Source organism: Pteropus alecto, unplaced genomic scaffold, assembly GCF_000325575.1.
Source record: "Pteropus alecto unplaced genomic scaffold, ASM32557v1 scaffold8, whole genome shotgun sequence".
Classification (NCBI taxonomy): domain Eukaryota; kingdom Metazoa; phylum Chordata; class Mammalia; order Chiroptera; family Pteropodidae; genus Pteropus; species Pteropus alecto.
The window spans coordinates 14,166,134-14,181,932 of NW_006494609.1; the positions used below are offsets into that span (position 1 = coordinate 14,166,134).

The window sequence follows — 15,799 nt, forward strand, 5'->3', positions numbered from 1 at the left end:
TCATCGTGCTCTACCTGCTGGGCGGCGCCGCCGTCTTCTCGGCGCTGGAGCTGGCGCACGAGCTCCAGGCCAAGCAGCGCTGGGAGGAGCGCCTGGCCACCTTCAGCCGCCGCCACAACCTGAGCCGCGACGAGCTGCGCGACTTTCTCCGCCACTACGAGGAGGCCACCGAGGCCGGCATCCGCGTGGACAACGCTCGCCAGCGCTGGGACTTCACCGGCGCCTTCTACTTCGTGGGAACGGTCGTGTCCACCATAGGTAAGTGAGCCCCACCGGGGCGGAGGGGCTGCAGAACGCGCTGGCATTTCCCTGGCTGGGCGCTCCAAGGCCAATACCGCGCTTCTCCTCGTTGGGTTCCTAACCCCCGCGCTCAGCCAGCCGCACAGTTGTGAGCTGTTGCTAACCAACAGGTGATACTTCCTCCCACTTCTCCAAACGTGGTCCGCGGACCAGCTGCATTAGCATCACCCGGGAGCTTGTTACAAATGCAAAGTCCAGCCCCTCCCTGATCTCCTGAGTCTGCATCTGAAGTTAACAAAGTCCCCCGCGGACTTGAATGATCCTTAAGTAAGAGATGCTCCGTTCAATGTTCAGTCTCGTTAAGGAGACATTGCTTGAGTTCCTGGGACTTTAGGGGAAAAGCTTATAAAGTTCCTGGGAGAGGAACCTATACACGTTTACTGAGTTAGTAGCGTGCCAGGCACTGGTCAGAGCGGGAAACAGATTTTGAAGGAGCCTTTCCTTGACTTCAAACTTAGAGAGAGAGAATCCGATTGAATACCAGGTTGGACATTAGGAGGCATAAAAGCTAATGAGGATGGAAACTTTCCTACCAGGAAGAATCAGGGGAGAAGTGACCTCGGGGCTAAACCAGTTAGTGTTAGGCATGGTTTGGGTTTGGGGACTGAAAGGGCTTTGCATTCTGGGGGAGGAGAGAACTGCTCCATGGATCTAGAGAGTAGTGGAAGGAAGGCTCAGAAGGTCTCCAAACAAAGGGAATGGAGGGGTCCTTTACGTTCAGACTAAGGAGCTAGAACTTACCTAGAAGCAGTTGGGAGCCACTGAGAGTTTTTGAGCAAGAGCATGGCATGGCTACAGTCAGTTATTCCCAATTATGCCTTTATTCCCAGCAGAAGGAAAATGTTCAAAGTCTTTGCACCACACACCCCTGAAGATCATTCACCCTTGAAACATAATTGAGGGTTGAGGGGGTTGGGGAAGATGTGGAAATGCTGAGGAGGAGGGGGCTTTGAAAGGCTGTGCTGACAGGGAGTGGCTCCTAGCTGCCAGGCTCTGGGCACAGTAACAGGGCACACAACACCAGACGGCTCAGAGGGCAAGTTCTCTGCGACTGTGGCTCCTGTGCTTGCAAGAGAGCTTGTCAGCAAGGCTAGGTGACAAGGCGCACTTCCCCGAAGCTCCCACACATGGTTGTCTTGGGTAGACATTCTGCCAAAAGAAAGAGCACGAAGTACAACAGATCAGCCTCAGACCTGATTTGTCAAGAAGGATTTCCCAAGCCCAGGGCTTCAGTTGGTGAGTAGGAGGCAAGGCGGAGAGGACTGGCTTGATTAGGGACACACGGGCTATATCCGAAGTGCTTTGTCCTCAACTGCCCTACTCACAACCTCCACCCCATCCCATCCCAGTGGCCCTGCCCATCAGCAGGCCATTACAACACCACAGTACCTGGGTACCTGGCAGGAAAAGCTGGCATGGCATCCTCCATGATGACCAGAACACGGGGCCCTGAGGCGGACGGAGAAGTGATCCCCTCCACAGTTCTCTTCCCCACCCCCCGTTCCCTGCCGGACTCTCTTAGCAGAATTCCCTAAGTTCTTGATTGTGTCGCCTCAGAAGATAGTTCCGGAATTTCTATGTAAGGAGGACAAGGGATGAAGAAACAGAGAACTCACCTGGAATCTACTATATTTGCATAGCAAATAGAGTTTTGATTTAGGTCGAAACTTATGTGGGGTGGTTTTGATGGGTGATCAGGGGGTAAATTCTCCCCCATCACCACCACCACGAGTACACCCCATGGACACAGGGATAGGAGGGAACAGAGTGTGTTTAGACACTGATGAACATAGATGCCGTAGGAATCGAGAATATCATGGATGGGTGGGCATGTAAGAGGCACGGATATAATAATCTAATCTGGTGGAATAGAAGGAAACCTGGACCAAGGGTCTGAAGTTAGAGCTGTTGGTCCTGCCTCTGTAACTTGGGCAAGTGTCTTAACCGCTCTCAGCCCCGTCCTTCTCATCTGAGATGTCTATGGCGTTCACCTTGGTATCTGGCATACTGTAGCTGTTCAGTCAATATTAGTCCTGTCTCCTGCCCACTCCCTCCCCTACAGTACAAAGCACTATATAAGTAGGGGCTCATTTTTACTTTCTCATTTCTAACATTTTAAATTATTTTATTAATTGCTGATGTAATAACAGCACTTGCTACCCTTTATTAGGATACATATTAGGCATATACTGTGATTATTATGTAAATATGTGATGCAGCTAATTATATTACATTCACACAGTTTCAAGTGACACATCTTCATGAGGTCGTGTGATTATTCCCATTTTATAAATGAGGAAACTAAAGCCTCATGTTCTTTGTAAAATAAAGTATAAAGAAAAAAGTTAAACCATCTGTAATTACATCACTCCAAGTTAACCATTGTTAACATTTCGGTGCATTTCTTCCTGTTCTTTTTTTCCCTATGCAGACCCATACATATGTATGTATTTTTTAAAATTGGAATCATAAAATACAAGAACCATTTATATCTTGTATTTTAATCATAACATTATATGATGGTGTTTTTCTTCTAGAAATTAGTTCCACTGTGCTTTATTCTGCAAAGACTCTGAGATAACAGACAACAAGAAAGCACACAGTAAAATAATCATAAAATGTAACTAAAACTGCCAGACCAGGGAAAAGAACAGGAATATGGGAAGCAAAAGAATGTAGGAAGTTGTAAGAGAAGAGCTTCATCTTAGTTTAGGTTTCCTCAGAAGACGACCTGGGCAAGTACAGGTGAAGGAGGAAGGGAAGTAAGTGAACATAGGTGTGGAATTAGGCAGGAACCGTGGTGGGCAGCTGGGGCAGGCAAACCTCAGATATTGCGGGTTTGGTTCCAGGCCACCGTGACATAGCGAATAGTATCGCAATAAAGAGAGTCATAATTGTTTTGCTGATAGAGGGTCTTCCCTTCCATTTGTAAAAAAAACACAACACCTGTAAAACACGATAAAGCAAAGCACAGTAAAATGAGGTACGCTTGTACCTAAATCCCAAGTGGAAACTTGAAAACAACGCAAAGCTCATGACCCAGAATTATCCCAGGCAAGACAGCTAAGGTATTTATACACCCACACCTGTCACTAATTGGTTAAAAGTTGCCTGGAGGGTGGGGGAAGCACAAGGTTATAATTCACAAGTGCTTCTGGCCTGATTTTTCATAGACAGCCCAAGGGTAGCCCACTGACAAAGATATAGGCACTGACTATTTGAAAAGGGGATTCTCAGGGGTGTGGATCAGGCATCGACAATAACTATTCAAGTTCCAAATTGGGTTGCGAACTCCATAGCAGAGCCATAACCCACCCTGGAATTCTTATTATCAGAGAAAAGGAAACAAACCCCAGTGCCTAATCCTCAGAACTGTTTCTGCCTTGGGATTTTATATGAGAAACATTGCATAGAACAGTGTGAGTTGTTCACAAAGAACATTTTCCTGGAAAATGCAATTGAAGATTTCACGCAACTGTTGCCCAGCCAAGACTTGATTTAAAAGAGCAGAGTGGAAAACAGATTGGCAGTTTCTCAAACAGTTAAACATTAGAATCTGATCCAGCAAGTCCACTCCTAGGGAATAGCTTCAAAGGAGTTGAAAGCAGAGACGCAAATGGGTATTTGTACACCCACATTCATTGCAGCGTTATTCACAGTTCCCAGAAGATGGAATCAAACCAAGTGTCCATCAAATGATGAATGAATAAACAAAATGTGGTACTTACATACAATGGAATACTATTCTGCCATAAAAAGGAATCACTTTTTGATGTATGCTACAAGATGGATAGACTTTGAAAACTTGACACTTAGTGAAATAAGCCAGACACAGAAGGACAAATATTATATAATTCCACTTATATGAGAAACCTAGAACAGGCAGATTCTGTAAGGATGGAAGTAGAATAGAGATTACCAGGGGCTGGGGGAAGAAGAGATGGATTGTTTAATGGGTATGCATTTTTGTTGGGGACGATAAGAAACTGTTGGGTTTACATAATGGTGATGATTATATAACAGTGTGAATGTGTTTAATGCCATTTAGTTGTACACGTATGAATGCACCAAATGATAAATATTATGTATGTTTTACCACAATTTTAAAAATCAGAGCAGACTATTAAAGCACAGCTCAGGGATGTTGATTCTGAAAGAGGCTGGTGATCAGACTTGAAGCGAGAATAATTTTGAAGTACTCAGACAAGTAGATTGACAGCTTATCCTGTATATGATTTTCTATAAATATCTTTTCTCTCAAATATGCTTTTGTTAGGAGTTTGTTTCTATGTTTGCCTATGTATAACTCAGCTTCTTTCCAAAAAGGATTTGAGGTCATTTGCATCTAATATGGTCAGGCTAGGCTTAGGCTTTAGGTTACCCCCAAATCTCAGTAGCTCAACACGCAAAGCCCACTTGGGCACCGTGACTCCCCAGGGCAGTTGTCTCTTGTGTGGGCCCAGCATTCCAGGCTTCTTTAATTTCATGGCTCCCCTTTGTCAGCTGGTGCTTTCAGGACTGCCCAGGAAGGCGAAGAAGGTGCTGAAGAGTGGAGTACCAGCAATTAAGTGGCCACCAACTGGAAATGATACAAGTCACCTCCACACATGTTTCATTGGCCAGATCAAGTCACATGGCCACACCCAACTTCAAGGGCCTAGGGAACTACATCCCTCCCATGTATAACACAAAGGAAAGTCACCTCTCTCCTCCTCTCCTCGTCTCTCTCATCTCAAAGGTGTTCTGGAGACTTTTATTCCTAAACGCTTCTCCAAATCCTCTCAGCCCTCTCTGTCCTCCTGCCTCTCCTCATCCCTCAACTCCCTCTCTCTGTCCTCTGTTATCACAATTGACTTAACCTCTCCACCTTCTTTAAGCTTCTCTCATGCAGCCTGTGCCTGCTTTGTCCATAGTAAAGGACATAGCCCTGGGAGCTGACCCAGCGAACTGCAGTCTTTTCCCTTAGGAAGGAGATGGGAGGGAGGGAGGGAGGTTATGATCATCAGTATATTGGTGACTTTATACATGGGGACACTCTCAACCCGTAGAGGGGGATGTCATTGCGTTTGGACCTAGAGGCACATGGTCCTGCTGAGACACACCTACCTGGTCAGGAGGCCTCACCATTGTTACACGGCTCCCCCATCTCCCTCCAGCCTTCTGCCTCCTTCAGTTCAGTCTGTCTGAATTGTCAGGCGTGATTCCACTTTACCGAAATGCCACACCTTCCTTTGGCCGGAGAGCCATCTTTAGAAGCCTCAGTAAGTGTTCAGATTTTATTGTTCCCATTCTCAGATCAACCCCCAGCATCGCTTCTACCGTCACCCCTCCTTGGAGAGGAAAACCTATGGCCAGTGAGCCCAGGGGTCAGAGGTCGATGAATAGGAGTGTAACTGGAGGAGTGGGATATCAGGGGACAGTGGGGCCTGTGCCCGGAGAGGGCAGCCCCACCACAGGCATTCCGATTCTAATTGCAAAACAACATTGTCCTGGCCAGACAGGTCTGATGACAGCAGAACTGGAGTTCCAGTCCCCGAGTTAGGGCTTCGATCATCTGTGAGCTCCAGGCTTCTCGCCCTTTGGGAGTGAGAAGGACAAGAAACTCTTAACTCTTCTCAATCAGTAGCTGCACCTTGATTTTTTTTTCAGTTCACTTAGTACCCATCTGTGCAGGATGCTGGGTCACCACCGAAGGTGAACCAAACGTACGTGCTGTGTCATTGTGTACCCACTAATTTCTAAAAGGAGCTAAGGACAGTTACATTCTCTTAACTCTTATCCTCATGTCTTCACATGGGTGTTGTAATTCGTCGTACATACTGTTCTGCTTTTTTCTTTCCTTTTACATTATTTCCTATACACTTTTTCAAGAATTTCATGTGTTCCTATTAATATAGAATAGTTTATTGAAGTAACCTCAAATTTTAGATTTGGGGGTTATATGTGATTTTTTAACTCATATATATACACACAAATTATATATATAATGTATGAAGTTTATTGAGTGCTCCCCATGGGTTAAACCCAGTACACATCTATACATATGTTTAATTCTTATAACAACCCCATGAGGGTAGGGACTATTAATATTCTCATGTTACAGATCCTGAGCCTCAGAGAGCTTGCATGCGATGTCCGGTTACCTCGCTGGCAGTAGTATGGAGCCTCCTTTCAAAGCTCACACTTTGAACCCCCCTCCTTTGCCATTTTTCTTTCTTTGCATCTTTTTTTGTGAGAAGAGTTACCAGCTAAAGGACCATAACCTCATTTTTTCAGTTGTGGTGGTCCTTAGGTGACTTGGGATAATGTAAGAAGACAGAGATGGTCCAGTTAGCAGAATCTCAGGACCTCTGTGATATTGTAACATCTACAATTCCATGGGTGAAAACCTTGGCTGGTGTTCTGCCTGATGACCAGGGGATCATAGAATGATAACTTATACCTCTTGTTACAGTATTTCACAGTCCTCTCAAAGTTGTGACCTTCCTCCCATCACCGTGACAACTAATGTGCCGTCCCCGGGGCCCTTCATTTCCAATTTAGATATATTTGATCCCAGAAGTTAATTCCTGATTCTGCCTATGAGCTCTTGTTGGCACCAAAGTTATCTGCATTTTGGGTTTTGCATTGTTTTAAGCATCCGATGGAGACCACAAGGCATTCATCCTACCAATCATCCAGGGCAGTGGTTTTCAAACTGTGCTCCAAAGAGTCCTTGAGTTTCACTGTGGTATCTTAAGGGCTCTCTCAAGGGCCAGTGGGACCCCTCAAGTTCTTATCCCTGTTTAATATATTTATATATATCCAAAATTTTATCTTATTATATCACCTTTTTGTTGACTATTAAATTTTTTGGCATATAGAACAGATTTTTTTTAATATAACCAAATACATTCATTTTGCTTGCAATTTTTCTTTCTATGGTTTTTCATGAACTCAGGTATTCTCCACGGTTGAGATAAATATTCTTGCAACTTCTTTGGTTAGCTCTAACTCGTCTCAATTTTTTTTCAAAAAGACTGCTTTTTAAATGGTTTTATGTGATTGGCTATATAATTATGCTTTGATTTATTTCTAAAATTATCACATCATGATTTGAGAATACATTTTCCAGAATTCTCTTTTCTATTTGAATGTCTCTTTGTCTGCTGTTATCTGTATCTATTTCATCTGGGTTTTCTCTTATGTGATAGAGTTTTGAAGCAGGAGGGAACATAATCTCCAAACAAACTCCAAACTTGGTAAACATACCCAAAATAACATTTCAGTTGTGTGTTTCAGGGCATAGAAATTTAGTGTTATTGATTTCATCGCTTGTGTAACTTTTATTATTGTTTTATTAATACCTTTTATTTTTACCTTTTAGTACTTTATATGCTAACATCTTTTTTAAACTTACATATAAATTCCTGCAACACATTGACAGATATTTGCTGACTTTAGATCATCTCTCCAGTTGTAATTTTTAGCAATTTTTTTTTAGGTAAACCACTTAAAGCATTTTATATTCTTATTTTTTAAATCAGGTTTAAACTTCTCTCTTTGTAGGAGAATTTCGCACATTTAATAATTGGTTTCCTATATATTATCTTCTTTCGTTCTGTACTCACATTTTTCTATTCTCTTTTCAATTCTGTAACTTCTATTACAGTAGATTGGGTATGTTTTTTGTCATTTTCAGTGTGATCAGAATGAAATTTATCTAAACTTCCTGCAGTTAAAAGACAATTTTTGCCATTATTTTTCATGTTTATAAACAAAATTAAGATCCCTTTCTCTGGATAGTATGGAGTCCTGCGCTCTTGGGTTCAGCCCCATTCCCTCATTCCCTCCAACCCTTCCCCCCGCCCCGCCGGCTGCTGGTTGTTGCATCTTGTTCTCTGGAAATGCTTTTCGAGATTACATTTTTTCATCTTAGAACCTGCGTTGTGTCCTCACACCTGATAACCGAGAGCATGTCACCTCCACAACCTTTTTCTCTCTAGTGATCTTAGCATTTCTCTTTTTGGTATCTTCCTCTTCATTTTGGTTTCATTCTTCTTATGCCTCTGGACATTTAGGCTTTGGTTGATAATTTACTTAACATTATTGCATTTTCTCAAGCCTTGCTTCTGCTTTCAAAAGCAAGATAATTAACCTTCAAGAGAATCACTTTCCTATGTGGTCTGAAAATAATGTCCCACTTAACACAGTGGAGAGGGAAAAAAGAAAGGTAACAGTAGCGTCTGTCACCAGCTTCCTCTGGGCTTTGTGCTCCTGGCTTCTCTTACTCCTAAGTCTGCACCTCTTTTTATGAGCACTTCGGTCTCGAGGCTATATTATTCCTTCCTGTTGCCGGTACTACTGTTTCTTTGTCTCAGTCCTTAAAAAGGAAAAGAAAGTGACAGATATATCAACAGCAGATTGCATTGGGCAGGTGTTGCAGAAAACTGCAGTGGCAATGTCTTCAGCACTAGAAGTTTACTTTTCCCACTTGCTGAAATTGAGAGGTCTGCAGCCCAGGGTCACCAGTGTCCCGGAGCTTTTTGTCTTTCTGCTCCGGCAGGCTTAGATGGTGGCTTTCTACCTTGTGCTTATAGAACAGCTTCTCCAGTTCCAGACATTGCCACCAGCACCAAGGCAGGAAGAAAGAGAAAAGACAAAGATATATCCCTTGGATGCTGTCCCTCAAAAAGAACTTTCTCAGAGGCCTCCACTTCTGTTTATATCTCATTGGCCACAATATGTCAGAATGTCCTCGCCCCGGTCTGCATGGCAGTGCATCACTACCGAGAACATAATTAAGGTTCTTTTACTGAAGCTGAAGAGAAGGGACAGTGTTGTGTGGCAACGATACTGTATCTTCTGAAAAAATACTGTCTGGGCATCTTTTAGGATTATTTCGAGAGGTAGTTTATGAGTAGTTAATGTCTTAAAGTTTTTTCGATCCTGGCAATTTTTCATCAAGTGTTCTCTTAATGATCCTTGCTTTTTTTGTTTATCTTGGCACCCTTATTAGTCTCGGTTTGGATATTCCTGTTTCTCAAAGTTTATCAGGTACTTTTGCTTTGCTTTCATTTAATGCCATATCTTGGATTTGATTCTCCGTTTATCTTTCAGCTCACTAATTCTTTGTTCCATTGTCTGATTACTGTCTGCTGATTTTAACTATATTTCCAGAAGATATTCATTAAGGATCTACTATGTGTCAGGCACTGGTATAAATATAGGAAGTTTCTCTGCCATTTTCCTGTTATCTTTCTTTCTTATCATCTTAATAGTTCTTGATTTATAATTTCCTTTATTTTAAACATCCTCAGGACTTATTTATTTTATAATTGGAAGTTTGTGCCTTTTTACCACCTTCACCCATTTCACTCACCTCCCCGCCTTCCCTTGCTCTGCCAACCACAAATCCCTTCTCTGTATCTATAAGTTCAGGTTTTTTTTAAGATTCCACGTATAAGTGAGATTATAGGTATTTGTCTTTGTCTGACTTATTTCACTTAGCATAATGCCCTCAAGATCTAGCCATCTTGTCACAAATGGTAGGGTTCCCTTCTTTTTATGGCTGAATAATATTCTACATTGTATATATGTGTATGTATTTATATGTATGTGTATACGTACACATTTTACATCTGTAGATGAGCACTTAGGTTATTTCCATGTATTGGCTATTGTAAATAATGCTACAACGTACATGGGGGTGTAGATCTCTTTTCAAGCTTAGTGTTTTTGTTTCCTTCGGGTAAATACTCAGAAGTAGAAATGTTGGATCGTATGGTAGTTCTGTTTTCAATTTTGTGGGGAACCTCATACTGTTTGCCATAGTGGCTGCAACCATTTACATTCCCACCAGCAGTGCACAAGGGTTCTCTTTTCTCTACATCTTTACCAATGCTTGTTATCTTGTCTTTCTGATAATAGCCATTGTAACAGGTGTGAGGCAATGTTTTGTTGTGGCTTTGATTTGCATTTCCCTGATTAGTGGTATCGAGCACCTGTTCATGTATCGTTGGCCATCTGTTTGTCTTCTTTAGAAAAATGTCTGTTCAGATCCTCTGCCCATTTTGTTACTTATTTGTTTGTTTGTTTATTGATTTTGACTTTATTTATTTTTTAAACATTTTATTTTTTAATTTTCCTCTTCCTCTCTCCCTCCTCCCTTCTGATAACCACTAGTCCATTGTCCATGTTTATGAGTCTCTGTTTGTTTGTCCTGTTCATTTGTTACTTTTAGGTTTATATCCCACATATGTGATATCATGTGATTTTCAACCTTTTCTTTCTGGCTTATTTTGCTTAGCATGATTATTTGAAGGTCCATCCATGTTGCTGCAAATGGCAGTATTTCATCTCTTCTTATGGCTGAGTAATATTCCATTGTATATATGTACCACAGCTTCTTTAGCCAATCATCTGTCATAGGCTACTTCGGTTGCTTCCATGTCCTGGCCACTGTGAATAATGCTGCTATGAACATCGGTGTGCAAATATCTTTTTGAATATGAGTTTTCAAGTCTTTGGGGTAAATACCCAGTAGAAGGATTGCTGGATCATATGGTAGGTCAATTCTTAGTCTTTTGAGGAGCCTCCATACCGCTTTCCATAGTGGCTGTACCAATTTGCAGTCCCACCAGCAGTGTATGAGGGTTCCTTTTTCTCCACATCCTCTCCAACATTTGTTATTACTTGTCCTGTTGATTATAGCCATTCTAACAGGTGTGAGATGGTATCTCATTGTGGTTTTGATTTGCATTTCCCTAATAGCTGGCGATGTTGAGCATCTTTTCATACATTTGTTGGCCATTTGTATGTCCTCTAGGGAGAAGTGTCTCTTCAGGTCCTCTGCTTATTTTTTGATTGGATCGTTTGTTTGTTTTTGTTGTTATTGAGTCATATGAGTTCTTTGTTCTTTGTATATTTTGAATATTAGGCCCTTATCAGAGGTGTTGCTTGCAAATATATTTTCCCATTTGGATGGTTGTCTCTTTACCTTGTCGATGATTTCTTTTGCTGAGCAGAAGCTTTTTAGTTTGATGTAGTCCCATTTATTTATTTTTGCTCCTACCTTTGAGGTCAAATTCATAAAATCCTCTTTAAGCCCAAGGTCCTTGAGGTTAGTTCCTATGTTTTCTTCTATACATTTTATTGTTTCAGGTCTTACATGCAGGTCCTTAATCCATTTTGAGTTAATTTTGGTGCGTGGTGATAGACAACAGTCTAGTTTCATTCTTTTGCCTCTACCCATTCTGTAATCAGATTGTTTGTAGGTTTTTTGGTTTTTTGTTTTGTTTTATTTTTGGTTTTTTTTTTTTTTTTTGCTATTGACTTGTGTGAATTCTTTATATATTTTGGATTTTAATGCCTTATCAGATATGTGATTTACAAATATTTTCTCCCATTTGGTAGGTTGCCTTTTAATTTTGTTGACGGTTTCATTTGTCGTACGGAAGCTTTTTCGTTTGATGTAGTCCCACATGTTTATTTTTGCTTTTGTTGCCTTCGCTTTTGATGATTTATAATTCTTTTCTCTCTGAAAGTAGATTTTCTTCATTCAATCTTATACATTTGTGAAGTTTTTCTTTTTTTAGTTTCCCTGGCTATTTCCCATAAGCCATTCCCATTTCCAGCAGAATTTTAAGAACTTTCTTTGAGACTAAAAATTTTAAAACTCAGTTTCTGTTACATTTAGCATTTTTCTCACTAAGGCCTATTTTGTTAATTCTGGCTGTTGATCTTTTCTGCTCCAGATGCTATATTTTAGGTATTTGATATGGAGGCATGCTATACTATTTCTGAATCTACCATATTTTTTAGACTTAGTTTTTTGTTTATTTAACAGCCTGGAACCCAATACCAACACCTATAAAAAGAAATGTGTGTGCGAAAACATGCTTTGACCACATAGGGATAAACTTGTGTTCCATTTAATAGAATGATGTATGAAGACTGAACTCTGAGAGTCGATAATTTAAAGGAAACACCACCACATTTTCAGACAATTTTCCTGGAGGATATGGGACCTGGGGGCTGGTTGGAAAGAGTTGGTGACTTGCTTATTCTCTCAACAGTCCTTTGAGTTAGGGAAATAAGGCTCAGAGAGAGTCAGTAACTTTCCCAAGTATACACAGCTGCTGAGTGACTATATCAGTTAGGAATTTTGTTTAGCTTCAAGTTATATGACTGGAAATGGACACAGCCTTTACACTATCCCTGAAAAGAGATCTGCACTGCTTGTAGGCAGCTCAGGGCTAGTGTGGTGACTATACAGTGTCAACAGGGAGTCAGGTGTTTCCAGCTCTGCTGTCCCTAGGGTGTTGCCCTGTTCCTCAGGACTCAACATGGCTGTTGGTGTGGCCATCACATCCATACCATAGGTACATCCAACGGTACAAGATGGAAGAAAGGGAGACAAAGGGTGAGGCCTTTCCCTTTCAAGGAGATGTCTTAGGTCAGTTTCTCTAAGAAGCAAACCCCAGGCTATGGATTTGGGTGGAAATGATCAAGGAAGTGCTCCCAGAAGAGACTAGTAGAAGACACCAGTTGGCTGAGGGCAGTGAGGATGAGAAAAGGGAAGAAGCCAAGTAGAGGGGTGTTTTACGGAGCTCTGGAACATAAATTACACCTTGGAATTTGTCCCACCTTGAGGCAAAGGAACTGGGCTTTTACAGTCCCACGCCAGTCACTCATTGGCTATGGCTAGGGGTGGGAGGAACCTAAAACCTAAACCCCAGGTATAGGCTATTAGCAGCCAGGCTCACCACAGCTGGGGCATGGACATACAGAGCTGGCCAAGGGGTCTAGGGGGATCTGGGTGGGACACCAACAGTGTTGATTACAGGGGGCCTCCCAGAAATCTCAGAGATAATATTTCTCTTACATTTCATTGTCCAGAACTTTGTCACATGGTCATACCCAGCTGCAAAAGTGGCTAGGAAATGAAGTCTTTATTCCAGATGGTAATGTGTCAGAAAATAATTACTAAGGAATAACGAATGAAAGAACACTAGAGGCACCTAGCAGTGCTGGCCACAGGAAGATGATCAGTGATGAATCACAAAGAGCCTCAACTATCAGGCCACGGCGTGGGGGGACTCTGCACAGTGGGGCTGGCCTGCTGTTAGAGACTGGGGAAGAGTCACATCGTAAAACATGGAGTGTCAGGGAGGTTCATCTGGCAGAAGTGTATCAGATCTCTCAGAAGAAGAGTCTGGACACTTGGAGAGCAGTGAGGAGGCTGTGACCATAGCCCCAAACTGCAAGGAAATAGAGGAGACGGAAGAAGGGCAGGTAGCAGGTCCCCTGGGGACAGCCTAGCTGCAGAGCTCAGAACAAATGGCCTCTGCCTTATGCAGAGAACAGGATAGTGTGGTGAGGGCAGGATGTCATGGGAGCTACCCAGGGAGCGTGGGAGCAGGACCCGCTGCAGAATTGGCCGTGGGGGTCTTTAGGGCTGGCAGGTGCCATTGCTGGCTGGCCTTCCCTCCCTCCCTTCCATCCCTCCTTTCTTCACTTTTTAACTAAGGTTGTTAGTAATGTTAGTCTCCAAAGGAAAAACAATAATGCCAGTGGAAAAGACTATTCTTTATTTCTTGTTAAACTAAGTCATTAATAAAGTTAGCTCTCTGTCAAAAAAATATTTAATGGAAATAGAACTGAAATTTCCACCTCAGACAGGCTGGATCTATGGGTTCAAACCATGTCATTAGGTCTGTCTCTGTCTCTCTCTGTATCTGTCTCTCTGCCTGTCTGTCTGTCTGTCTTAGCTTTGCTTTTTTCTTGCGAGTGCCAGTCTCAGGGCCTGCCCCAGAGCAGTGAAGTCAGCCCCAGCAGCGTCAGGCTGACATGACTCTTAGCATCCGAGAACTCGGAAGGAAAAAGAGCCTGTCTTCCCAGAGTTCCTGAACAGAGCTCGACGGGGCCCTGTGTGGTCACATTTTCATGACAAGCTTAATGAGAGTTAAGTCAGGTCATACACCCACCTCTGGTGTGGGTGGCAAGGGACATGTTGGAGTGACATGCAATGGAAAGTCAAGAAGGGAGCAATTCCCAAGATCCTTGGTACACACGGAGGGGAGGAGGGAGGATGGCCCCCAGACACACCAGTGTGGATCACTTGGTATACGATGCTATTGCCGTTAGAAACAGGGATACCAAAGTGGGGTCATTTATGTGGTCATATATGTGGTCATATATGTGGTCCATGGTGACCAAAATGTCGTTATGCAGTGCCTGACTGTATGTTCAAAAGAGACATTCATCTATTTTTTTTTCCTTTCCTGTGATACCTTTGTCTTGTTTTGGCATCAGGATAATTCTGGCCCATAGAATGAGTTGGGAAGTGTTCACCTACAGTTCTTCTGTGCCTTTCTGAGGCTGCCCAGAATTAATGTCTGTGGCATGGATGTCCAATAGTTAAAATGTCCCTCCTATTGCAGGACGTGTGGGTTGTTTCTAATTATTTGCTGGTATCACAGCTCTGTAATGCATATTATCAATTTTAACATTTAAACTCTTAATTTTAAATATGTGTGCGTACTGTCAAGTTTTTGAGAATTTAAAATTTTAAACATTCTCTTAACCAATTTGCAAGGATCTTGTTATTCTCACAGCTAATGTGCACTGTGTTCTTCCTCTTTCTTGGTACTATAGTGAACATTCTAGACACCTAATTTTTCATCCTATGGGGTAGTACTGTTATTTTCCTCATTCTGTGGGCAAGAAATCTGGAGCACTGGGGGTTAAATAGCTCGCCCAAAGTCACACAGCTAGGAAGTGGTAGAACTCTGATTCAAATTTTGCTCAGTTGTGATTTAAATTTTAGAGAGGAAGTTAGCCTCTGAGACAGTCAAAAGTCTACTAAAAACTAGAATAAAAACCTATGGCCCCAGTTCTTTGATTATTTTTACCATCTCAGGATTTCTATTTGTTATTACTGATGAACATTTTTTATAAGCTATTGTTTTGAAGAAATTGTGCTGCCAGGCGGTATAATGAGGAAGACATCTAGATGTCCCACACTGGGTTTGAACACTGTCCTTTCTCCCCTCTTCTGAGGACTACACCCAGCACCCATCTCATGTCAAATATAAAATTTAGTTTGGTTCAGTCAGAATTTATTGAGTTCCTCCTATACGCCCAACCTCACTGCAGGGGTTTCTTAACCCAGGTCCATGGAGAGAATTCAGAGGTCTATAAATTTGGATGAGAAAGTAATTACATCTTTATGTTTACTAACTTCTAACAAAGCAGCTTTTAGCATTTTCTTCAATAATGAACCTAAGCAACAACCCATAGGTAGCATGAGCAGCACCTGTTACTAGTAGAAATCACTGATGTATCCCTCTCACTTTACAGCATGGCAGATGCCACTACGATCATTCCCTTTCAAAATTATGGTAGTTATTAGACCCATTCTTGTTATTTAATGATTTAATAAGGAAGCGTGTGTACTATAGCACACATTTGTACACATTTTTAATAACTGTTAATAACTGTTAATCGTATGCATGTT

At 42.0% G+C, this 15,799-nt stretch overlaps 1 protein-coding gene across 1 annotated transcript in view; it reads left to right on the forward strand.

Moving 5' to 3' along the window:
- Positions 1 to 2: 2 nt before the first annotated feature.
- Positions 3 to 15,799, forward strand: part of KCNK13 (potassium two pore domain channel subfamily K member 13) — a gene marked incomplete at its 5' end in the record, with an annotated part of 79,910 nt that continues 64,113 nt past the window's right edge. The window contains one exon of the mRNA XM_006925636.1: positions 3 to 258. Coding sequence (XP_006925698.1) covers positions 3 to 258 — 256 coding nt within the window. The remainder of the gene's footprint in view (positions 259 to 15,799) is intronic.